Below are 23,507 nucleotides of genomic sequence, written 5' to 3' on the forward strand. Positions count from 1 at the left end.
ATAGTTGAGGGCAAAACTAGAAAGTTTGTGTATAAAAAAGGTCGAAACGTTAAAATATGATAAAGAAACTGGTCTGTGACATACCGCATTAAGATGGGTCCCATAGAAATCGAAATGTGGATCGTCTCCTTCCCTATCTTATCCAGGATAACGATAACAACACTCTCTCTCTCACTGCAAGAGCGCGAAACAGAGTAAGGCTCACTTTGTTTTAGCTTTCTCCTCTACTTCGATAATGCCGTTTGCTCCTTCCTTGTTGTCATCGTCTTCCTCAGTCTCTCAATTTCTTCCCAGATTCCCCAACGCGACTAGATTCAATGTAACTCCACGGAGCAGAGCCGCCACCGTCGTCGCGGCATCCGTCACCGACCTAGCCGGGGTCGACAGTACAACAATCGCCGTACTCGGTGGAGGATCCGTAGCAGCACTCGCGGCGATGGTTTCCTTAACGGATCCGGAGAGGAGGCGGAAATTGCAGGCGGAGGAAGTTGGCGGAGGCGATAAGGAGGTTGTGAGGGAGTATTTCAATAGCACGGGGTTCGAGAGGTGGAGGAAGATCTACGGTGAGACTGATGAAGTGAATCGAGTACAGAAGGATATTCGACTCGGTCATGCTAAGACGGTGGAGAACACGATGCTTATGCTGACTGAAGATAGATCCTTGGCCGGTGTCACGGTTTGCGACGCCGGTTGTGGAACCGGTTTGCTCTCGATTCCACTTGCTAAGGAAGGAGCAATCGTCTCTGCTTCCGATATTTCTGCTGCTATGGTTGCTGAAGCTGAGATGAAGGTGAGCTTCTTCGATTCAATTATGATTATTGGTCAATTATGATCAAGAAATTTTTCATATCGAAATGCAGAATCTAGATGCTCAATGATAAGATGTTTTGAGTTTTGACATAGAGTTTGTTAAGGAACTGCATTATTAGAATCTGAATCTTTGTGCTTGTCTTGAATATGCATAGGCAAAGGCACAACTACCATCAGAGAATTTACCAAAATTTGAGGTGAATGATTTGGAGAGCCTAACTGGGAAGTATGATACCGTTGTATGTCTCGACGTGTTGATACATTACCCGCAGAACAAAGCAGACGGAATGATCGCACATCTTGCTTCTTTAGCAGAGAAGAGAGTGATTCTGAGTTTTGCTCCAAAGACTTTTTACTATGATATCTTAAAGAGAATTGGAGAGCTTTTCCCAGGGCCATCAAAAGCTACAAGGGCGTATCTACACTCGGAGGCGGATGTGGAAAGAGCGTTGGGTAAAGTCGGCTGGAAAATCAGCAAGAGAGGACTCACTACCACACAGTTCTACTTCTCTAGGCTCATCGAAGCTGTTCCAATGTAGACCAATTTGAAAACTAGGTCAGTTTTTGGAAAACTATTCATTTTTCATTCTTTAACTCGTTCTGGTGTTGTCACTAAGAAACTGTTTATGGTGTCATTGTTAATGAATTGAGAGCCGAATACATGCATGTACCAAATGTACTACATCTCAACTTTCGACCTCACGAGTTTATTAGAATTTATGCTTCTTCATATCTTTATTTGGATGCAGAAATCAAATTTGACGGTTAGCTTTCCGTTTGGAACTTTTGCAGTAGATCTCTGTATAGCATATTCCGAGAAGGATTTTCGTGGAAGACATGCAGATTCTCCTAAATTCGCTGAAGAGATTCTCATAAACTCTTCTTATATACTAGGAGGACGGTCTGTACAAACTTGCACTTCTGCAGACCCTAATTGATAATTGGCCAAAATGTTCAATGTAATCAACGTTATTTGTTGTGCTGCTTAACTGTGTCCAAAAACATGTCTATACTTTTCTACCCATTCTTGTGCATAGTTTAAAATAAAAAGGAAATTGAAATAAAATGACAAAATGAGTCTTGTTGAGCAAGAAAATATAAAGGATATTAAACATGGTTTTGAATATTGGATAAATGCAATTCAAACAAAAAAGCGCTTAAACTACACATTTCACATAGTCATCACAACCGACGTTTTATTCAAGAAACAAAAATAACACCAAAATTTAATTTTCAAAACACAAATGTAACATACTTACTCCCACAAATTTCATTAATTTGTTGACCATCAGAAGTCTATCAGCATTTTTGTGGGTATAAAGCTATAAGCTTCAATGTCTTTAGAAGTTCTCTTTGTGGAAAGAGAATCTAGTACTGGTCTTGTGTGTGAATTCCAAAGCTAATTGCCTTAACTCCTTCGTCAATACCGGTGCTCCACAATAGAACACTCCTGCACATTATGTATACATTTTCAGTTTATATCATTTCTTTGTAGTCCTGAATTAGATTATAAGATGATTTAAAAACAAAATATCAAATCATATTCTAGACCTTTGTTACTATACCCTGCATGCACTAATGCTTTTGAACGTGTAAAACTTATGAAGCTAAGCTAAACTTTTTGCATGAACTGACTGCGATATGATCAAGATCATATTATCATGCAAGTTGATGCAAGCATGCCTATAACAAAGCATCAAAATTAATAAGGGGTTACTGGTTGATTTGACGAGAGAGAAAAAGAGCTTACCAACATTAGCGCCAGGGTGATCCATGGCTATCTGTTTGTAGACGTTTTTCCAATTAGGTCGGGCGAAATGGGACATGACCCTTGTCCCAGCAACAATGTCTAAACCATTCTTGGCATAATTAAGAGACTGAAGCATCCGTATGAGCGCGGAACGAACGTCTCCTTCTTCGTAGACACTAGTGCAATGATTGTGTAGTTCTATGACTTTACTTTTGTCCCGTTCTGCGATCTCGTTCATGATGTTCTTGAACCAATCAAATGTGCCCTGCTCCTTTGTTACCCAGTAGAAGTAAGCCCTTCGAGTCTTGAAAGTTTCTTTATTACCTTGTTGCTCTTGTGGCGATCCCTTCTCCATTTGGCTGAGTTGTTCCTTGGTCTCCGTATTGTTAATAATGTCCTTGATAATGCTGATCATCGGGGTGGCTCCAATGCCAAGACCTATCAGCAGGACCACCTCGTACTTCTTGTAGTCTTGAGCTGGTGCGCCGTACGGACCATCAATCATAATTTTGGGGAAACTGCGCAAGAAGAGGTCATTGCATTTCAAAATTATTAACAACGTTAGAAAATCTTAGGTAGATTAATTTTCTAACAACAAAGAATCTTAGGGATACACACACACATATGATGAATGCATTTTCCCGTACACATGCATTTTGATGTATGAAATACATATATCTAAATGCGGCAAAGGTATGATATATGATTTTAAGACTCAAACACGAAATGGAAACTTAAACGCAATGAAAGTGTATATCGTCATACATCTGAAGTTCTCATCTATGTATATTTGACTATTTTCATATGCCTCACTACCAAATGATTCTTTAAATACCAAATCCACATTTAATATTATTTACGGAATGTGATCGTATAAATTCCATATTATAGTAGTAGTTGTTGTAAATGACGTCTACTTTCTATAAATATTTTTTAATAGAAAAGCCAGACTGGCCGGCTGATCTTCAGAATCCAAGACTTCGCGGACAAAGACATAGACTAATAAAGAGAACCAGTAAGAACATGCTTAATTTAATCATTTGATGTTTCCTAGTAGTCTAAATGACAACCAAGAATAGGTAGGTGTTAAATTAGGTGTTGATCTGGTTCGTTTTGATTTTGATTTTTTTTTTAGTTTGCGTGTATGACTAGCTAGCTAAATCTTGGTTTATAGATGTTTATTTTCACTTATGTTTACTGTGGGTTTTTATGATTGTATGAATAGTTGAATACACACACATAAATGTTTTTTTTCTCAACAACATGCAATTTTTTTATAATTCTTATATAGCAATTGCGGTTATTATTTGTATATTGTGTTTTATAAAGACCAGCTAAGTAACATGATATTTTCTTACCACCAATCAAATGTCACTCATTTACGTATGATGTGACAATACTTACCGGGGACTATTTGCACCATTCAACATGTCTCCGACCGGAGGTGGCTTAGACACCTGAAATATAACATGATGCTTCTCAACTATCTTTTCCCGACTCTAAGACTTATAAAATATATAACTTAGCGAAATTTATAAGTAAAAAAAGACCTCTGAGAAAACTCCTTGGATAGCCTCTGTCCAATCTCCCAATGCTTTTATATGAACGCTCAGATAGTCGTCTTGTGGTGTAGAAGTTATTGAAAATGGATGCCTGGAGAGATATGTATATAGTCACATAAATTGATATTGAAATGGGTTTAGAATTGTTACTGATCTTAAGATTGTTTTTGGCGTACCACTCAAACGGTGAAACTGCTGGACAATTTACAAACATGTATTGGCCGCTCATGTATTTGAAGTTTGTAGGCTTTGACATCTGCAAAGTCAATACTTTTCCAGGATAAGCTGCCATCTTAAGGACTTTTACTGTCCTGATGCTGGACCTGAATGCTCGTATCAATCTCTCGTATGCATAAAGAGCTACTGGTACTGCCAAGTACATCCACGTCTATAAACAAAAACCCCGAATTAGTTACGTTTTTCAAAGATTCAAAAATGTTGAACATTGATCAAATACTCACCGTTTTCTTGTACCATTCCTTGTTGAGATATATGTAGTATCCGTGAAGGACAAGGAGAATGTAGACTATAACGAACAAATGGTGAGTGTACCAGAAGGCATTGAAGCTCGCAAGTTTCTTTAGTGGCCCTGGTAGCTTTTTCTCTAGCTTCCCCCGTCTAAACCAAGGCATAGCCAGTGTAAAAGCAATAACCATCAAGAAAACCATTACAAGCCCTGTTATTCCTTCTGTTGACTTCACAAAATGCAAGTATCTCTTTGGTTGCTCCTCTCCGAAGAATTTTCCGAGAGGCATGTATTCCGCTGGAGTTGCCGCGATTAGCAGTGGAAAATCACACGCCAAGTGGGACACAGAGTGTATGGCTACTCCTATCGCAATTCCCACCGCTATAACCTGTAGGTTTAGGCGTCAAGTTAATATAAATGATTAACAATGTTCTTTTATAACTAGGTTAATATAATTTCGAAGCTTGTAAGAACTATGCTTTTTTTTTTTTCACTTAAAAAGTCAATATATATAGACCAACATAAATGTGTGGTTTTACCTTGTGAAAATTGAGGTTGTCATCAAAAGGAACAAAAACACCCAACCTAGTCTTATTTCTAAGCCATGTGATGGTATTTCTGCAAACAGGTAACAGAATTAGGGCCATGTTTAGCTTCAGCGTCTCTGCTGCACCTTTAGCCAAGCACACACAAGGCCCCAACACTTCATACACTGCTCTATTCTTGTATTGAATATACTTGTACGCGAAGAGGATGGCCATAATCGTGAGCCATAACGCTATCACCCAAACTCTTTGCCAACTATCCAATACAAAGAATCTTAGTTGACAATACCATCTCCTCAAATGGTTAGGGTCACGTGTAGGCTTGAGACTCTCAGTTAGCATGTCGCTCAGCTCCTTTCTTTCTTCACTATTAATATCTGTGCTTACAGATTTTGTTTCCGCTTGCAGAAGCAATTTCTTTAGACTCTCCATCTGTTTTAAATTCACCACAAAAGTTACATATAGAAGCAGTATTAAGAAGAAAACATCGGTTTAATTTCAGACCATGATCAAGAAAGTTTACCATGATGTATCCCATATGATCAGGGTCAAGCTCTTCCATTATCATTGCTGCATATTCATCTGCCTTGTTTTGGATGCATGACAGATGATTGGCAGAAGAACTAAGCTTGATGATCTGCCAAACACAAAAATACAGAGTAGAGTTCAAAAACTCTTCTAACAAGTAAACATTTTTCAAAATTTATTATTCATTTTTTGTTTTCTTAAAGGAACTTGCAACCTTTAGCAAAATTTCGTTTGTGTTTAAAATTTACACACATAAACAATGAAATCTTTTATTTGTTAAAAATGTGAAAAATTTTCTGCATGTAAACGCAGAAATCAACATTTGAAATAATCAAGACCTTATTGGTAAACTTTTTACCTCTCTAACTTCGTCTTCCGTAAGTCTACCATCCGAGTCTTTATCCATCCTGCATTTGAAACAAACCCTTTGGCTCAAACTTTACATTCATTTTACAAAACTTGTAAAGACCCAAAGAAATGAAACGAATGACCAAAATGTGTGATGATTAGAAAAAATTACAAGTCAAAGAACGTGATAAGCCTTGAATCAAAGCTTTTATCATTTATTTGTTCCCAAAATTTCTTCAACTCGGTCTCAGTAATCACATCCCCTTTCAAGTGACTTTTTCTAGCTAAGGCGTCAAACAATTCCAAGGCAAATTCTTTTGAGTTCATCCCTACAATATGTCATCAATATTCCAAGTTAGATCCAAACCATTTATTTAGTTAACAATTCCTCAAATTTACAATGTTTACCTATGCATTCACCGAATTTCGACCGAAGCAGCAATCCATCAGTATTGGCCGTGATCTTCAAGTACCGCTTCTCCACGACGGTCCAGGCAGCGTTACCGTCGGTCTTACTGATGATCTTGAGCCCTTTCAAGGCCTGACCGGCCGTTGACTTCGACCGGTCCAATCGAGGTGCCTTACTCTCTCCAGATACCATTGTCAAGCACTTCTTGAACCACTTCACCAAACCGTTCTGTTTCTGCATATCAAGTTTCGGATTGTTCTTCACGCTCGATCCATCATCCACCGCGTTTCCAACGTTTTCCATCGCCGGATTTCGGTAGGTCGACGGCAAAGATCCGCTCAGTATCTCGCTGCTGCTCTTCTCCGCCTCTGTGTCCTTTACTTCAAAGCTCACTCTCTGCATTGGTTCGTCCCCTTTTTAACGGACAATCTCAAAGGGAAACAAAACGGGGGAGCCAGGAAAATGATGATTAAACGAAATAATTTGTTTCTTGCATCTCAAGTCAATGCTCTGGCGGATTTAGAAACTCTTTGGCATGTAATACGAGACGACCTGAAATTTTCGCTTAGTTATTCTTTTTAAATAAACGGCTACGTCCATCAGACCATCACAATCAACAACCACTATATTAGATAACGCACAAAATATATTCCAACATGTATACAGAGAGATAAATAAGCTAAACATATTCAAAGAAAATAAGACATGGGCCGACTGGCCCACAATTTTTTTTTGCCTTTTTTGGTCAACTCTCTTCATTGGTAGATTAATTAAAGACCCGAATACAAAACCTCATCAGACAATTAACACCTAAGTATTAAAAATGTAATATTTCAAAATTCTTCCAACATGGTTGTCCATCTTCTAATTCCTTTGTTAATCATTCATCTATCAAAAGCTCTAAGTCAATTACCTAACCAACGTCAAAATATCAAAATAGTAAACACCAACGTCCTTACCCTGTTACAGTTAACATCTTTGTTTTTTAGTTCAAGTCTAAAGTCTTCCACCTTAACATTGTAAACTGATTTGTTTATCCAAAAATCAAAATGATCTATTATATCAATATTTCTCATTTTTTTAGCACAGCAATGCGAGATTTGTTAACAGCTATGGTGATGAATTGTGATTTTTTAATGGGACAGGGGCATCCACGTTATTACAACTATAAATGTCCAATTGAATAATGGGCCATGCCAAACTATGAATTACTGATGGTAGGTGCCAATTTGAGTTTAATAAAGGAGACGATGAAAAACTTGACACACACAAAACGCACACACACTCAGAAAAGAGCATGTTTAATTGTTCATTACACAAGCAAAATGAAGAACTCTGTGACACATACACAACAAGAGAGCTGTGTCCTTATTACAGCGACCAATATTTTATAAGAGACTTCGGTGATGCAGAACTCACTGTCACTGAAGTCAAATTGTTCAGAAATTTGCTTAAGCAGAAGCAGCCTTGGCGGCCTCAAGTCTGGCACTTACAGCTTCCCAAGACACAAGATTGGTCATGAATGTCTTTATGTAATCTGGTCTTCGGTTCTGCTCATATACAAATAGATTGAAACAATCAACAACACAAAGAAACTCAAGAAAACCTTGTTGCTAACAATTATGAATAAGCTGTTACCTGGAAGTCAAGGTAGTAAGCATGCTGTTCATGTAGCAAAAGAAAACAAAAATTATCAATAAAATTTGTAAGAAAGAAAATAGGTTTTAAGACAAACAAGCTATAAAAGTGTTTATTTACCTCCCAGACATCAATGGTAAGCAATGGCTGCAAGAAAATTAACCAAGATTAAAAGTTAAGGATTTGCATTAACTCTACGGTGATATTTAATCAAGTAAATTGTGTATTCAAGTTCCTTAATGAAAAACTTACGAAAGAGCCGAGCACAAGGGGATTCACAGCATTGGGAGTTTTCACTACTTTGAGTTTTTCATTTGAATCTGAAAGCATTGAGATAAGAGTAAGGAAGAAGTTAATATATTTATCTAAAGCTCTTAAACATTTGAAACACTTACAAGCAAGCCAGGCCCAGCCAGCTCCAAACTGAGTGGCTGCAGCAGCATTGAACTCTTCATAGAACTTCTCATAAGAAGTGAAATCTCTTTCAAGCAAAGCAAGAAGCTCTCCTGATGGTTTTCCTCCACCACCTGGTTTCATTGACTCCCAGAAGAACTCGTGGTTCCACGCCTATAAACATAACCAATGGATCATCAGCTAACCAATCACACACCCATTTTATAATCTCAAACTAAAAATAGGTTTGTTAATTATCACCTGAGCAGCGTTGTTGAAAGCAGGGAGGAGATCACCATTGTTGTAAGTGCTGTGGATAATGTGCTCTAAGGGCTTGCCTTCAAGCTCGGTTCCAAGAACCTGTTTCTTGAGGTTGTCCACGTAAGCTCTGTGATGTTTTCCCCAGTGAAACTCCAGAGTTTGTTTGCTCATATGCGGCTCCAAAGCATCCTTTCCAATTTTATATCAAAAAAACATTTCATCATATTGGCTATTGCTCTCACTCATGACTCAACCAATAGGTCCACTAGAAGGAACGAAAATATCAGACCAAGGAACATCTGAATTTGAACTAGGAGTGGTCATATACTAGTTAAAGATTTATGAATCTAACATTGACATTACACAACGTAACAATTTTCTTACAAAGTAATATGATTTGGACAGTTTAGTGTAGTTTGAGTAACGGGTCAGATTGAGATAGTTTTTGTATACAAAAACAACAAATTTTCACTAGTTCAATTGAGGGTCAATTAAGAATCAATGTTCTATGAAAGCTATGGTTTCAAAATCATTTCAGATATGTTGACCCATACCTAACCCCTATGGCCATACCCAAATTTCCCATTTGACAAATGTCGGATAGTACGTACCAACTAGAACATTCACGGCCTTTACCCAATATGGACCACCCAACTTGACCCGTTCCTACAATTAATTTCCGGGAAAAACACTAATGCGTAGATTGATTCGATTTTTATTTTCTTCAAATATGAATTAGAGGAGTTCATTTGTAACGCCTTTTTGGTATTGGTTTTCCGTTAATAATAGCTGAAAATCATTTGTAACGCCTTTGACGAGGATGAAAAGATATTTTTAGGGCTTTGTGGGAGCAACAAGTTATATCATCTAGTAATAGAAAAGCAAAATCTATAGTCCAACGAAAACAAAATGACATTTGCCGACAATATCAATCTTTATCATAAGAAAGTACCAGTGCGAATGGAGGTGGCTTGAGGACGTAGTTTGCGGTGACAGCACTTGAAGCAGCCATTCTTTGTAATTGAAGCTGCACATTTCAGACAAAACATAGCATTGAATTGATTATCTATTTGCCCAAAAAAATGAATCAATATCCTTACAAAGACACATGAAAATGTATACATGCGTTTATGTTGTTGGGAGACCAAACAAATTTCTAGGTGAAAGAGTAAGAGACCAGAGAAACTCGAACATGAACTAAGATGTGGATGAGAGATAGAATCAGTACCTCAAGTTTCAAGGACGAGTGAAGTGAGGAGAGCACACGCCAGTGGAATCTGTGTGTTTTGAGTTTTATGGTTGGATGGCTCTGCTTTTTGGTAATCGAGTTGTGTCGTACATGTGGCAGTACGACGTATCATTTTGTACTATCATTATCTTTTTGTAGTACATTTTTTTTTTCTGGCTTCGTGGCTACTATTGACTCATTGTGATTTGTGTCATCATAAATTGTCTTGAAACTTAATAACATTTGAGTCATCATAAGTGGATCAGCCAATCCGGTATTAAAAAAAAAAAAAATCATCTTATTTTTCAATACTATAAAGCATTTATAAATTATAATTTATTATCTTGTGTTTTCTTTTCACTTATTATCTCAAACCTTCCTTGCTAGACCAAATTCATGTTAGACGTATGACGTATCTTATCCAATTTCTACAATGTACCTAAAACTGTGATAGAGATATATGAACATAGTGGAAAAAAATCATGATGCTTTTAATGAAAATCTAGAGATTGAGAAAAAAGATTTAAAATTTAATAGGAATCATATTGAAATATTTCTCTGTTTTCATTAAGCCGAATCACCACCTTCACTCGTGTGATAGAGGCTGATATTGGTGAATGTTGATGACAATCGAGGGACGACGAGCTTACATGCACACAACTTAAGCAAAGTCCGTTTAAAGTCGTAGGAACAAAAATATTTCGGTTTTAAGACGGAAAATCGTAAAACACCTTGTATCTTATACAGTTTTTGTTTCTTGTTTGTTTGGTTGCATTAAAATTAAGATGGGTAAACCATATGCCAATAACAATATTAACTTCATTGATGGTATTTTTCAAAGATGATGTCTGTTTACCATTTGATATATTTCTCAAAACTATTATTTTCAGTTAATGAAAAGGCCGATATAAACATATTATGATCTTGCCCCATATATATAGCTTCACTCCAAGCTCAATAAAGTTTTTTTTGTTGGTCTCCGAAATTTCATACTCATTCTTTTGTCTTCTTAAGGTGATATTATAAAGAGAAGGGCTTCTCATATACAGCAAATGCCTCGTTAGCGCTCAACTGTGGTTCCTGCCGAAGCAAATCCAATATACCAACATATCTTGTCAACAATGCAAATCAATTCACATAATCTTGCTACAAAAATCATTCACTACTATATCAATTATATATACATCAAGTTATATTTAGAATTTATACCGATTTAATTTTCCATTAGACAAGACTAATTTCGTGACTTTAATTAGTATTTCCTTACATATTTTCTAATCGATCCCTATTATGAATTTTCTTTTTATAGGTGAGAACTACATCATTTTGGATCTCTAATATCTAATGTAAAAATGTGAAATTTCAAACTAATGTTTTTGATGTATTGAAGATGTATGACCAATCATTAAAAAACTAAAATATGTTGGTCCATGAAGATCCTTCTAAGTTGGAGATAGCCATAACAATATTGCAATATTATATGAGTGAGCTCTAATGATCATAATTGTTCATGATAATTAAGTTTAGATAAAAATAATTAGTATAGATGAATGGATCACCTGAGTTTTTTGAGGGGCTTGGTTTACTTCCTCTTCCTCATCAGGAGGAGAAGCGCCTAAGATGAGCAAACCAAGAAGAGTAGAGAGAAAATCAGCACCTCCCACTTCCACAAGCTCTCTACCTTTGTTTTTGTCGAAGATCTCATGAACCGTTGATCTCATTGCATTCAGCAAGCTCCCATAAGTCATCCCGTGGCCACGTTCTATGGCCTGAATGAATGCATAAGTCATTGCCCCCGTCCATGCGCTCCCTGACAATTGCTGTAGTGCACACACGTTTCTTTGTGAGGAGTACTTTTAGAATGAAGGTATGGGGTAATTACTATAAGACTATAACATCTCGGTGAAACTATAAAATGTGGATGGTTTGACTGGACTTGCTAAATACTATCAAAAGTTGTTTGAAATCTAGAGAGATTATTTATATGGCCAATAGTTGGGAATGTACCGGAGTGTCAGCCGAGGTCTGGTCATCATCGCAGCCTGTGAAGGAGAAGACTTCACCGCCACTCGTACCTTTCCACATTCCTGTTTTAGGCCGATGGTCTTCCCATTCATAGTTTCCGAGCCTAAAACGAAGGATCAAGAAAAGAAAAAAAAATGGGTTACATGTGCTATGCATAAGCAGTTTCTTATTTGTGTTAGTTCATAGGGTATAGGGTTTATAACCAATATAAGAACTATATGGTCTCCATTTGTTTTTTGTTTTTTTAAACATTTCTACAAGCTATCGAGGTCTGCATACACACGTACATAACAAGAAGTCAATAATTATTGAATTCGTACCTGTCCATTCTACAAAGATAAGGTAAGTCCATGACGGTACCACTATGACAAGCGTCGACGATGGCATGGAGCTTAACTCCATAAGGGAGCGGCCGTACGATTGTAGCATTGATCTCATCGTCCACGATGACACCTGAAGTCCTGTGGTCCACCGGGAGAAGAGTCTCATCGAAGCCGTCAACCTCGTCGCCGTTGTCGTCCATCTGGTTGTTGCCGTGACCGGAGAAGTGAAAGACGAGGGAATCTCCCGGTTTGCAGCTAAGAACAAGCCAATGCATCGCCATTGTTATGTTGTTCTTCGTTGGCCATCTCATTGGGTCCGCTTCTTCTTCTACAACATTTTGACACTTTTAACATTACTTTTACGTGTTACACAAATTATGACATTTTATGATATAGAATAATACCGGTGAGCATAAGAATGCAAGATTCAGGGAATTGGAAACGCTTCATCAACATGAACTTCATGCAGTTTGCGTCATTGATACATCCTTTGAGTTCGTCCTTTGTGTTCTTGTAAGAAACCCCGACTATCACCGCTCGCTTCTGTCCATGTACCGGCGGTGGAGGACCCGGCGGCGCGTGGTTGAATGGAGACGATGCTGGAGGCGCGTGAGTGAACGGGTAAGAATCTGGAGGCGCGTGGTTGAATGGAGACGGTGCATGCGGCGCGTGAGTGTACGGAGAAGGTGTTGGCGGCGGGTAGATGAAAGTGGATGGAGCCGGAGATGAGTTGGGGAAAGGAAAAGGGCTCGCCGACGCGTGAGATTGGAGACGGGGCTCGGGGGCGATGAGAGTGAAGGCGTGACAAATGGCGCAGCGGATTCGGGTGGCTCCGGGAGGAAGGTGAAGCGGCGTACGACAGCTGGAGCAGTCCACCAGCAACAACATTATTTTCTATAATAACCCAAAACTCCTTTTCTTTTCTCGGGAAATCCAATTTCCACCCAAAGTTTCTTGAAAGTTGCAGATTATAGCCTTTAGTTTCTGATGCTGGGAAAATCATCAATGATCAAAGCATTGGAACTTTAGAAGAAGATGCCAATAAGGCAAGGAAGAAAATTCTTTCGACGACTTTAAGCTTATCCGCTAATGTATTCGTCAAGACTTTTGTTTGATGATCAAATGAAGTCGTCTCAACTTGCATATATACAACCCAAGTTAAATTAGCAAGTTGCGAATTATAATTGTTCCTTCATTGCAGAAGTTTGGATTTGATAGTGCGAATGAACTAATTAGAATGTAGTTGACTTTGATTCTAATGAGTTTGCTTGACTTTTATTTATAATTATAATTTTACCAACCATACTAGTCATATGAAGCTGTTCTTATAAGACCATCGACATGGTTAATGTATGTGGAGGACATGACCTTTTTGGAAAACTTAAGTATAGTAGACTGTTTCTATATACAAAAAAGACTGTTTAGAAAAGAAAACTCTTTTGAAAAAAAAAAGAAAAAAAAAAAAAAAAAATTCATTCTCGAAAGCAAAGGGCCCAGATGGGCCATAGGCCCAATAATATCATCTATGGAGAAAAAGGGGGTTTCGTTGTCTCTAGGTTTTTTCAGTCTGACTGATTTCAGTCATTTCGAATTTTCCCACACTTTCTCGACGAAGATCAAGGGGGAAGATGGAGAATCTCCCACCGAACAGAGGAATGTGGAACCAAGAGTACAGTCATGGTCGGATTTCTCAAAGCTTCAGGTCGGCCAAGCCGCTCCTTGACCGGAAAAGACCAATTGAAAATGCACCTAATTCCTCCAATCCTTTACCTCAGAGGTCCAATACTTTCTTCCTTGCAATTTATTCGAATATTGGTTTATTCTTAGCTTCTTTGAGCCATTGAACTCAGTTTTACAGGGGTTCTAGTGGGTAATTCTTGTCCAATTTCTGATATCATCGTATAGTGACCTCTTGCTCCTACATTTTGCCATACCTTAGGATTTGGTATTTTGCTATTAGTATAATATGTTTGGTTATATTAAGCTCTCCCTTAAATTCAAGTTACTGTTTCATCCTTTATCTGATCATCGGCATTGCTTCATCAGATTTGATGTGAAATCTGATAAATTTCGCTACCTGGATGTTGCAGAATGAAGGAATCAATGGATACTGAATCCGTTTCTCACAATATAAACTTCAACAGCACTCCTCTTATGGAGTTATCTGCTAATACACCATACAAACGCCTCAAACCAGAGATTGAGTCATATGCTGATGGTCATCCTTGTGGCTTGAGAACCCCTCCTCCTAGGTTTGATCTGGATAAGGAGATCATTAATGGATTTCAGACCGATATTTATGCGGACGTTGGATCTTTATCAGAAGCTTTTGTTACTCCCCTGAAAGAACCAGAAAGAGTTACACTAAGCAATGGTTGCTCTACTTCTTCAATTCTTGATGATGACTTTGATGATTCCATTTTAGAAGAGATTGACTTAATATGTGAACAGTCAGCGAGAAAAGCAGCTTGTCAAACTCCAACTACCAGCATATATCAGACTCCGTCTAAAGATAATAAGAGTAGTGATCCCAAGGCCAGCTTAGATTTTAGGGATGTTGAAAAGTTTGAACCAGACTCTAATGTTAAATTGAAGCTTGATGAAGAGACTCCTACCATTGCTGCTGATCCTGCACTTCTCAATTCCATGCCTGATGAGTGTTCCAAATATATGTTGTCTTTAAACGATAGACAGCGTGATGCAGCTTGTAGTAATATTTCAACTCCTTTGATGGTTATTGCTGGTCCAGGAAGTGGAAAGGTTGGTATCTGATAGACTTCTTTTAGTATGAGGCAAGAATTTTTGTGGGTTTTCATGTTATACACTCAGTACTGATTATTTCTTTTCCCATGTTAGACTTCCACCATGGTTGGCCGCGTCTTAGTGCTGCTAAATGAGGTACTATTATCGTCGCTGAATGATTTAGAACATCTTCCGTACTTGAGATCTTACATATGAAATCAGAGTTGAAGTTACCTCTATATTTTAAATTTTGTGTTCTTTCTAACTTGATAGGGTCTGCTTCCATCGAATATCCTTGCTATGACTTTCACTAAAGCAGCAACTTCTGAGATGAGAGAACGCATAGGAAAATCTGCTGGAAAGAAAGCAGCGAAAGACATAACAATCAGTACATTCCATTCATTTTCCTTGCAACTTTGTCGGATGCATGCAGACAAGTGAGAATATGATTTGTGAATTTCTTGGTATTTTGGTAGTTAATCTCAAGTCTAAATGTAGGTAGAAGACATTAAATGATTTTTCCTCACCACTGGAAAATGTCACTTAGGGGGTGTTATTCGTTAATGGATTTTAATAGAATTGAAATCCAACACTAATCCACTGTTATTTAACTAATGATTCTAAATCCAGCTTTAAAATCTAGTGTTATTGGAACTCATATTTGTAAATCATGCTTAATAGATTCTAAAGTTTGGTGTTATTCAATTAAGATTTTAAATATTTCATTAAAATCCAATGTTATTCAAAACTAAAAGACTTGTAAAATCTTTGTATATTAATTGATTTGAAATGAAAGCTCTTTGGAGTTTCATGAGTAAATCATTGGAATCAAAATCCAAGACATATTGCAGAGATTTTGAAATTCATACAAACATATTCTTAAAAGCAATATCAGAAAACAAATCTAAAGCTTAAATAATTGACTTTAACTCCATAATTGAATAACACCACCTTATATTTTGTTAAATTGGAGTTACAGTGCCAAACTGACAAGAAATGGAAGTAATTCTTGAAAACAAGATTAGTTTCTAAATTCTATTCTTGATAGTATAACTCTTAGGTGATTTTACTTTTTTTTTTTTTTTTTCTTGTTTACATGTGTTCGTTTGAAGTTGTTAGTTGCATATCACTTGTTAACATCTTTAAAGTTATAGATTTATGGGATTCATTTACCCTATACCTTTCCTACTGTCACAGGTTACAACGTACATCTGAGTTCTCAGTGTATGGGCATGGGCAACAAAGAAGAGCGATAATAGAAGCAGTGCGTTTATATGAGGAGGAAAAGAAGAATGGAAGCAAAACTTCTGTTCCATGCGAGTCTGGAGAAGGTCTAAATGGTGCAGGAGCAGGAGCAGTATGTCCTGAATATGCCAAGGATCTATCAAAAAAATGGCAGAAATTTGTGACCCAGGTTGCCAGTAATGATATAGTTTTACTTTATGTTCTATTAATAGCGAGTATATCCTGTCTTTCACATATAATCTGGCTCTTAAAAGTAGTTGTTTTTAACTTGTTTCCCCATTTTAGGGAAAAGCTTCCGGTAAGAGTCCAGAGCAGTGTCGTAAGATGGGCAATGAGATAGGAGTAAGTTAGCTAATTTGTTTTTTCAGGCATCTCTACTATGAATTAATTCATATGATATGATTCTGTACTGGTGCTGATACAGGCTAAAATTCTTGGAAACTACAACGATATCCTAAAAGCTTGCGATGCTCTGGACTATCATGATTTGATCAGTTGTTCGGTCACACTCCTCTCTGACTTTCCTGAAGGTGAAGCCACATAGATAAATTTTCTGTAAGTTAGATTTATGACACTGAGATTTCCTTGTGTTCACATGTATTTGCTGCATTTGATAAAAGTATTCAAGGAATGCCAAGATACCTGGAAAGCCATCATAGTTGATGAATTTCAAGACACTAGCACAATGCAGTACAAGCTTTTACGAATGCTAGGCTCTCATAATCACATAACTATTGTTGGTGATGATGATCAGGTGCGTTTTTTTCCACACAAAAATTACCTAATTTCAGTTGAATATTCGAAGTAAGTATGATGTATATTTTCTTGCAGTCCATCTTCGGTTTTAACGGGGCAGACAGTTCAGGATTTGATTCATTTCGCCGAGATTTCCCAAACTACAAAGAGGTTTGGCTTTTTGAGGCTAACTCAATGATTATACCACATATGATTAATTAGCTTGAGGAACCAAAAGCTCCCATTGAATTGTGAATGCATAACATTTATCTTACTGCTTCTGATTCAGGTCAGGCTTATAAAAAACTATCGCTCCTCCCGCCATATTGTGGAAGCCGCCTCTTCTATCATAAAAAACAATACGAAGCGGTGCCAATCAAAAAGCATTTCGTCTGAAAACTCCCAAGGATCGAAGGCAAGTTGAATTTTTCACTATGAGAAATCGCATCATTTAATCACTAAAGCACTAACTTTTTCGTGTTTTGTCCAGTTTAGATTACAGTCAAGGAATGCCATAATGAGGAAGCACAGTGTGCATATGTCATTGACAAAATAATTGAAATCACTAATGATGGCTCAACACCTTGTTGTTCCCATGGAGATATTGCTATTCTTTATAGGAGGCAGGTCAGTCCTTTTCTTTTCCTTGATGACATGCTGTTAGAATGTTTAAAATTTTAACATATTTACTTATGTGTTGGTAAACCATGAATGTACTGATATTCAGGTGTCAGGTAAAGTGTTTCAAAATGCATTCCGCCAGAGAAAAATACCATTTAACGTTCATGGTGTTGCTTTCTACAGGAAAAAGGTAGATTGCCTCAGAAATATCTCATTTGTTAAACTGTTGCATGATCACTAAGTATCTCAATGTTTTGACATTGACAATTCATCCGCATGGTTATTGTAGCTTTATTTGTTTCGGACAATAAGCTCCATCTACTAAACATAACAGCTATCAACTTTTTCCACGTTAGGTTGTCCAAGTCATTTTGGCCATGCTGAAGACAACATTTTCCGAATGTGATGATGCTTCTTATAGGCGAGTGTTTAAGGCATTACTTCCTTTTGAGAAAGAGGAAAAGAAAAGGGTGTGTACCTCATTTGGTCTCGTTTTATTTCATTTGCATGACTATCTACGATTTACTGCTTATTTCTCAGCTGAAGCTATCAGGACATAAGCTGTTTGTAATTAATTTATTACCACCGTTTGCAGATTATAGAACATATTGAAAAAATCTCCACTAGTAGGAAATGCAGCTTCATTTCAGCGGCAAGTGATATCTTCAATGCCAAGATTTCTGGTACCTTCAAGAGGTATTGCTTGATGAAATTCATTAAGAAAGCAATATAATACTGCTTTAGTTTTAATTCTGAATTGGGAATATCATTTGCTTTTAGGTTTTCTAACCAGGACATAGATACAAGATTTCTCATATAAGTGTGTCTGCTTTTATACATGATCCATACTATAGCGATACATATGGGTCGTTTTGTAATCCAGATGTAAGTAGTATTGTGTGTATATGTGTATATACAGATTCTAAGAATAGGATGCTGCACATTATATTCCCTCAGTATTGTTATTTTTATTCATGTTTGTCTCCTGTTAAGCTTCTTAAGTTAGTTTGAATTTGAATTAACCACAGGAGCCAGCTTACCCAGGGACGCAAAGTTTTGCAAACTCTTGACATGGTAGCAAAGCTGGTTGATAGGGTAAGATATTTGTTTTCCGGTCCTTGAGATACTATGAACGCACTATCACTAGTTGAAGTGATCATGCTTATTTCAACTTAGCAGTACGAATCCCTTACTTCTCATCTATTTACAGGAACAATCACTTTCAGCTGTAGTAACATGTGTGGCAAATATGATACCGCAGGTAATTAATTTTTCTGTCTTAAGTGATGACATGCTTATAACTATTAACCAACATTGTCATCTCCGGAGTCATATATAGAAAATTATGCCGGGAACTTTTAGAATGTTTTGTTTGCTAATCAAGACATATATACAAAAATTGGACATTATGCTTGACAATTCAATCTCATTTTTGAAAGTTTGTAGAAATCGTGATTATAGGCTTAAGTTATAACTTTCACTGAAAATAGTTTTTGAACACGTGACTTTGCTTTGAAGATTTACTGTGTCTTTCCTTACAACTTTTAGAAATACCTTCTTGAGCAACGAGCAGTTGTGGATAATGATGGAGGAAAACTGCTTAATGAAGACAACGATCTTAGATCTGTAAGTGGGGAATCGTTTTTTTTCCAGTACTTATGTATGTATTAAAACTATTTTGGGGAATAATTTCCTGTTTTGCAGGTACTCCAGTACTTAATGGATGATGTAGCTGAGTTTATTTCCACTCATTGCACTACAACAGAAGAAGAGGATGCAATCAAAGAAAAAAAAGGCTGCAATCAACTTCATTCATTTATCAACTATATCTCCGAGCGGGAAACTGAAAATTTTCGTTCAAGAAGACGTGACAATGAAAATTCTGTCACATTGACCACCATTCATCAGGTGTTTTTCATCCACTCGAGCAGTTCACAGTTTGTTATCAATTGGTGTTAGAATTAGCTTCTTTAGGTAGTAATGGAAATATTGGCTAATATCTCTTGTATGTCTTTACGCAGTCGAAAGGTTTGGAATGGGACATAGTTTTCATAGTCAAGGTACATATCATCTTCTCTGGATTTCTTTGCCGAGTTATTGGCAGTTATGGACCAAGCAAGATATGAAATACTTTTTTTATAGAATCAATGAATAAAAAAGTCCTTGGCCCACTTTTAATCAATTTTTTGGTAAACAGGCTAATGAAAATGAAATTCCCCTATTACATGAGTCTAACGGCAATGCATCAGAGAGTGGAACCTCACTTGAGGTATCACTTTTCCTTCTCATGAACTCTCTATCCGTTTCCCACCTCTGCGAACTCTACAAATATATATATTTAACCATGCATTGTCTGTTTAAATTGTAGGAGGAACGTCGCCTTCTGTATGTTGCTATGACTCGTGCTCGCAAGAAACTATTTTTTTTGTACGTGACAGTGGATTCGAACTGGCAGGTTAGTACTACACATGGTTTATGAATTAGTCCTCTCAAACTTTGTCTCTGACTAATGATGTTCTTCCATCTAGGTGCTCCAACCCTCACGATTTCTTAAAGAGATTCCAGGCCATCTTCTACAGGTTCAGGTCTCAGTCTGTTTGCAACTTTATGCATGATAATGTGATAGCACTAACAAGAACTCTCAATAATGTTCTGTAGGGAGACATGAGCGTAAATGACTGCAGAAAAGTTCATGAAAATCTTCCTAACAAAACTGAGCAGAGTGTCTCCAGTTTTGGAACAGATATAAAACATGAAGAAAGTAAACTAACGGACAATGATGTGATGAACATTCCAGAGGATTATGCCTCCGAGGAGTCAATAGCCGCATATGCACTCAATGGAAACAACTTTCTTAAGAGGTTACATGCTTAAAACGAACAGAACTATATAATTTGGCACTCTTGGTCTGGTTCATGATTCAAAGGTGTAGAACTTTCATCCCAAACAGGTTTGATGTGGAGGTTAGATCAGTTGTCTCTCACTTATTTCACAACTGGGCTAAGAAACAAGCATTCCAGGAACCAAAGAGGCTGATTGACAAGGTGAGTATCGCATACGCTGCAACATTTCTCCATCAACTAATGTAAGCGCCAGTCAATTTTCTTACTTCTTACTTCTTACCTTTCATGTCAATGTTTTCGTACATGCAGGTACGGTTTGTGATTGGTGAACGTTTGGCCATCAAGAAGAACAAACACAAGGTTGTACGTCTATAGTCTTATTCACTATAACAAGTTCTGACAGTAGTTTTCTTGTTTGGTTACTTATTATGAAGCTTAATGGTAAAAGTCTACTGAGCCATACCGAGAGTTGAAATATGCTTTGGTCACTAACTGGATACTGCACTATTTTGTTAGGATGTCTTACGAGCTCTCAAATCATCATTGACTTCTGAGGAAGCGTTCCAATATGCAGAACATGTAAGCAATATTATCTGAAAAACACTGTTACACTAATGAATTGATAAAAAGGAAAACTGAGACGGTGCTCATGTTCCTGTGTACTTTTGGGGATATCAGGTACTTAGGTGGGAACAACTTCCTGCAGACACACGGGCTCATATAGTGCGTGAGAAACAGGTAATACATATAGCTGTTTTGAGAAAGCAAGAAGTTATAGGTTAACTCACTCCATAACCTTGGGAAAAAAAAATCTGTTTCAGGAACATTTCCAAAAACTGAGAATTGAAAACTCAATGGGCACTTCGGAAGCAACGAGTAAACAGGTAAAAACTCATCAAGCTCTCACATTTTTGTCAACCGAAATATAGAACATCATACATTTTTGTTTATGTTTTTTGAAATGGCAGATCGCATTTCTGCATAGTCTAGGATGCACAGTGGTCCCAACATCACGTCTCCATGCGTCCCGCTTGATTGAACAGTACAAATCACTCTGAGATTGTATGTGTTTATATATGTAGTCTCATACGTTCATATGTATTAAACAAAGGAGCCTGGAAATGATCTCGATTTCCTAATCTTAAATATAAAAGAACAAACAATGGTAATTGTAATAGTGTATTTTGTGAAAGAAATGATGGAAACTGTTTTGGTGTTGACGTGAAATACACTCAAATGGCCATTCATGTATATTTGGATCCAAATGATGTTTCGACCATTGCTCAATCATTCATAACGTTGAATTGTCAAAACTCATAAATCAAAAGAAAACCCGAAATTGTTGAGAACTTCCCAAATTGTATTACCAGTACTGTAGTATCAAATTGAAATTGATTTGGACAAAGCCTTGATTCATATAAGCATAGGATGCATCATAACCATTGGTTGCATAACAAAGACAAGAAACAAATGTGATCTACAGATTATTGTATTTTTCATGAGACAACTCACTTCTTTTTATGTGCTTGAGGGAAGACTGACTTAGTTTCTTAGCCATAGCATCGGATTGGATCCTTGCAACCTTTCTCAGCTGATTGTCTTAAACCCATGCGACCCCCTTTTGCCAGGTATTGCTGGTGGTAATTTTCTGCTCTGTAGAATTTCGTAGCGGGAAGTATCTCTGTGACAATCCTCTTGTTCAATATCTTCTGCTGTTTCTCAACAGCTTCACGAGCTATGCGCTCTTGCTCGTCTGTGTAGTAGTATATACCTGATCGATACTGCGTTCCCACATCCCCACCCTACTTAGATCAACACATAAAAGTTAGTAAGTGAAGAACCACAACAACAACACTAGATTCATCTTCAAGTGTATGTAGGTATAGTAACATGAACAAGAACAGACTCAAGTACAAGATCGCATACGAAAATGGAAATGGCAATGTCACTTCCACATAATCAAACACGAATCCTCATATCAACAAGGCCTGAGATTCTAACTAGCTCATAACAACTTAGCCAATAGTTACTTGAGACTACCAAATGTATGTAGAACTAAAGACTAAGGGACAGAGAGTTCGTCTAAACAGGTGAATCTAGTCGTTGTTATCTAATAAACAATTCAGCCCCAAATGCAGAACACACATAGAGCTCTCTATTGATTCAAATTACGATCTGATACTGATAACGTCTAGATTTTTAGGGTTAAAGCAATCAATCACCTGACGATTCAAGGTGGTTGGATCATGACGATTCCAGAAAACATCAAGCAAGCTCTCAAAGCTACACTCTTTGGGATCATACTGAACTCTAACAACCTCGTTATGTCCCGTAGTGCCAGTACAGACATCCTCGTAACTCGGATTGTGCACGATGCCATGGCTATACCCAACCTCGGTCTTGGTCACACCAGGAACTCTCTGGTAAGCTAGCTCCACTCCCCAGAAACAACCGGCGCCAAATTGCGCGAATTGCTGACCTGAAGACGGAACATCATCGTCGGGTCCTTGGGCGATTGCGGCGGAAGATGGGTCAGCTTGGGCTTGAGGACGAGACCCGAATCCGAGTCTGTTGAAAAGGTTGTTCATTGGGGATTTGTATACGGAGATTGGTCGTCGAGAGGTTTGAGGGAAAGGACAAATGGGTTTGGCTCTGGAGAAAGAGAGTGCGGCTTTAGAGAGAGAATTGAGAGGTTTAGAGAGAGATGCGGCGGCGATGAGCGGAGGAGAGACGACGAGGACCTGCATTATCAAAGCAGTGACGTGGTGAAATTTGGAACTTTTAAGAGGCAGATAGATTTATTATTTGTATCCATTTTCTTCATTGTTCTAGAATGTCGCGGAACAAATTTTAAAACTAAATCCTAAATTTTTCTAATTTTGTTGCCAATAGTGGATATGTGGGCCGTATAGAAGGAATCTATTGAAGGCCCAAACCCATACTGACGAGCCCAAAGGTTCGTTTTGCGTTTTATGTTTCGGTTCGATGCCAACGCCACATTCTGAGCTAGGCAAAAAACAAACGTGTCTTTGAAT

At 37.6% G+C, this 23,507-nt stretch overlaps 6 protein-coding genes across 17 annotated transcripts; 2 read left to right on the top strand and 4 right to left on the bottom strand.

Annotated features, from left to right (window-relative positions):
- The first annotated feature begins 42 nt into the window (after window positions 1-42).
- Window positions 43-1,924, top strand: CHLM (magnesium-protoporphyrin IX methyltransferase). Of its 6 annotated transcripts, NM_001125580.1 has the most exons (4): window positions 169-194; window positions 295-790; window positions 966-1,366; window positions 1,603-1,868. In NM_001125580.1, the coding sequence occupies exons 2-3, from the start codon at window positions 437-439 to the stop codon at window positions 1,347-1,349; spliced, it is 738 nt and encodes a 245-aa protein (NP_001119052.1). In that variant the 5' UTR covers window positions 169-194; window positions 295-436; the 3' UTR covers window positions 1,350-1,366; window positions 1,603-1,868. The 6 variants fall into 6 exon arrangements, with proteins under 6 accessions (NP_001328344.1, NP_001190832.1, NP_849439.1 ...); NM_001341721.1 differs by lacking the exon at window positions 1,603-1,868 and having other exon boundaries at window positions 43-194; window positions 966-1,414; NM_001203903.1 differs by having other exon boundaries at window positions 67-790; window positions 1,606-1,872.
- On the bottom strand, window positions 1,888-7,026 carry AT4G25090 (Riboflavin synthase-like superfamily protein). Of its 2 annotated transcripts, none has more exons than NM_118641.3 (11): window positions 6,418-7,026; window positions 6,182-6,338; window positions 6,020-6,068; window positions 5,657-5,770; window positions 5,128-5,565; window positions 4,584-4,976; window positions 4,299-4,510; window positions 4,111-4,213; window positions 3,965-4,017; window positions 2,561-3,078; window positions 1,888-2,260 (listed from the first exon to the last, which is right to left on the bottom strand). In NM_118641.3, exons 1-11 carry the CDS (start codon window positions 6,818-6,820, stop codon window positions 2,151-2,153), a joined length of 2,550 nt encoding a protein of 849 aa, NP_194239.2. In that variant the 5' UTR covers window positions 6,821-7,026; the 3' UTR covers window positions 1,888-2,150. The 2 variants fall into 2 exon arrangements, with proteins under 2 accessions (NP_194239.2, NP_001190833.1); NM_001203904.1 differs by having other exon boundaries at window positions 1,992-2,260; window positions 5,128-5,510; window positions 5,638-5,770; window positions 6,418-6,922.
- A 494-nt stretch (window positions 7,027-7,520) lies between these two features.
- Window positions 7,521-10,232, bottom strand: FSD1 (Fe superoxide dismutase 1). Of its 5 annotated transcripts, none has more exons than NM_179109.3 (8): window positions 9,939-10,123; window positions 9,663-9,737; window positions 8,711-8,899; window positions 8,452-8,623; window positions 8,309-8,376; window positions 8,177-8,203; window positions 8,057-8,080; window positions 7,521-7,968 (listed from the first exon to the last, which is right to left on the bottom strand). In NM_179109.3, the coding sequence occupies exons 2-8, from the start codon at window positions 9,720-9,722 to the stop codon at window positions 7,870-7,872; spliced, it is 639 nt and encodes a 212-aa protein (NP_849440.1). In that variant the 5' UTR covers window positions 9,723-9,737; window positions 9,939-10,123; the 3' UTR covers window positions 7,521-7,869. The 5 variants fall into 5 exon arrangements, with proteins under 5 accessions (NP_849440.1, NP_001031710.1, NP_849441.1 ...); NM_001036633.2 differs by adding an exon at window positions 9,322-9,376 and having other exon boundaries at window positions 9,663-9,961; NM_179110.2 differs by lacking the exon at window positions 9,939-10,123 and adding an exon at window positions 9,888-9,929.
- A 462-nt stretch (window positions 10,233-10,694) lies between these two features.
- MC2 (metacaspase 2) lies at window positions 10,695-13,483 on the bottom strand. Of its 2 annotated transcripts, none has more exons than NM_118643.5 (5): window positions 12,691-13,483; window positions 12,284-12,614; window positions 11,946-12,066; window positions 11,498-11,758; window positions 10,695-11,018 (listed from the first exon to the last, which is right to left on the bottom strand). In NM_118643.5, the coding sequence occupies exons 1-5, from the start codon at window positions 13,172-13,174 to the stop codon at window positions 10,959-10,961; spliced, it is 1,257 nt and encodes a 418-aa protein (NP_194241.3). In that variant the 5' UTR covers window positions 13,175-13,483; the 3' UTR covers window positions 10,695-10,958. The 2 variants fall into 2 exon arrangements, with proteins under 2 accessions (NP_194241.3, NP_001031711.1); NM_001036634.1 differs by having other exon boundaries at window positions 10,739-11,018; window positions 12,284-12,611; window positions 12,691-13,482.
- Window positions 13,484-13,765: 282 nt separating this feature from the next.
- SRS2 (P-loop containing nucleoside triphosphate hydrolases superfamily protein) lies at window positions 13,766-21,722 on the top strand. The gene is made up of 29 exons (NM_001341722.1): window positions 13,766-14,063; window positions 14,377-15,046; window positions 15,143-15,184; window positions 15,302-15,465; window positions 16,226-16,442; window positions 16,559-16,615; window positions 16,698-16,803; window positions 16,894-17,027; window positions 17,105-17,179; window positions 17,298-17,423; window positions 17,504-17,635; window positions 17,736-17,819; window positions 17,986-18,099; window positions 18,225-18,325; window positions 18,658-18,724; window positions 18,840-18,890; window positions 19,178-19,255; window positions 19,334-19,537; window positions 19,651-19,689; window positions 19,827-19,898; window positions 19,998-20,084; window positions 20,158-20,208; window positions 20,288-20,490; window positions 20,580-20,673; window positions 20,782-20,832; window positions 20,989-21,051; window positions 21,151-21,210; window positions 21,294-21,356; window positions 21,441-21,722. The coding sequence occupies exons 1-29, from the start codon at window positions 13,915-13,917 to the stop codon at window positions 21,528-21,530; spliced, it is 3,444 nt and encodes a 1,147-aa protein (NP_001320059.1). The 5' UTR covers window positions 13,766-13,914; the 3' UTR covers window positions 21,531-21,722.
- A 12-nt stretch (window positions 21,723-21,734) lies between these two features.
- On the bottom strand, window positions 21,735-23,311 carry PMSR4 (peptide met sulfoxide reductase 4). Its single transcript, NM_118645.4, has 2 exons — window positions 22,695-23,311; window positions 21,735-22,274 (listed from the first exon to the last, which is right to left on the bottom strand). Exons 1-2 carry the CDS (start codon window positions 23,217-23,219, stop codon window positions 22,023-22,025), a joined length of 777 nt encoding a protein of 258 aa, NP_194243.1. The 5' UTR covers window positions 23,220-23,311; the 3' UTR covers window positions 21,735-22,022.
- Window positions 23,312-23,507: the final 196 nt, after the last annotated feature.

This window comes from Arabidopsis thaliana, chromosome 4 (assembly GCF_000001735.4).
Source record: "Arabidopsis thaliana chromosome 4, partial sequence".
Taxonomy (NCBI): domain Eukaryota; kingdom Viridiplantae; phylum Streptophyta; class Magnoliopsida; order Brassicales; family Brassicaceae; genus Arabidopsis; species Arabidopsis thaliana.

Coding starts and splice junctions, on each gene's coding strand:
- CHLM (NM_001341721.1), top strand. CDS start 94: ATGGGTCCCATAGAAATCGAAATGTGGATCGTCTCCTTCCCTATCTTA. Junction 195..294: donor CTGCAAGAGCGCGAAACAGA/GTAAGGCTCACT, acceptor ATTTCTTCCCAG/ATTCCCCAACGCGACTAGAT. Junction 791..965: donor TTGCTGAAGCTGAGATGAAG/GTGAGCTTCTTC, acceptor GAATATGCATAG/GCAAAGGCACAACTACCATC.
- AT4G25090 (NM_118641.3), bottom strand. CDS start 6,820: ATGCAGAGAGTGAGCTTTGAAGTAAAGGACACAGAGGCGGAGAAGAGC. Junction 5,771..6,019: donor CGGAAGACGAAGTTAGAGAG/GTAAAAAGTTTA, acceptor TGTGTTTGGCAG/ATCATCAAGCTTAGTTCTTC. Junction 5,566..5,656: donor ATCATATGGGATACATCATG/GTAAACTTTCTT, acceptor AATTTAAAACAG/ATGGAGAGTCTAAAGAAATT.
- FSD1 (NM_179109.3), bottom strand. CDS start 9,722: ATGGCTGCTTCAAGTGCTGTCACCGCAAACTACGTCCTCAAGCCACCT. Junction 8,377..8,451: donor TGGCTGGGCCTGGCTTGCTT/GTAAGTGTTTCA, acceptor CAATGCTTTCAG/ATTCAAATGAAAAACTCAAA. Junction 8,204..8,308: donor CCCTTGTGCTCGGCTCTTTC/GTAAGTTTTTCA, acceptor ATTTTCTTGCAG/CCATTGCTTACCATTGATGT.
- MC2 (NM_118643.5), bottom strand. CDS start 13,174: ATGTTGTTGCTGGTGGACTGCTCCAGCTGTCGTACGCCGCTTCACCTT. Junction 12,615..12,690: donor TTGCATTCTTATGCTCACCG/GTATTATTCTAT, acceptor AAAATGTTGTAG/AAGAAGAAGCGGACCCAATG. Junction 12,067..12,283: donor TATCTTTGTAGAATGGACAG/GTACGAATTCAA, acceptor CCTTCGTTTTAG/GCTCGGAAACTATGAATGGG.
- SRS2 (NM_001341722.1), top strand. CDS start 13,915: ATGGAGAATCTCCCACCGAACAGAGGAATGTGGAACCAAGAGTACAGT. Junction 17,636..17,735: donor CTATTCTTTATAGGAGGCAG/GTCAGTCCTTTT, acceptor ACTGATATTCAG/GTGTCAGGTAAAGTGTTTCA. Junction 20,209..20,287: donor TTCCAGGCCATCTTCTACAG/GTTCAGGTCTCA, acceptor AATGTTCTGTAG/GGAGACATGAGCGTAAATGA.
- PMSR4 (NM_118645.4), bottom strand. CDS start 23,219: ATGCAGGTCCTCGTCGTCTCTCCTCCGCTCATCGCCGCCGCATCTCTC. Junction 22,275..22,694: donor CAACCACCTTGAATCGTCAG/GTGATTGATTGC, acceptor TGATCTAAGTAG/GGTGGGGATGTGGGAACGCA.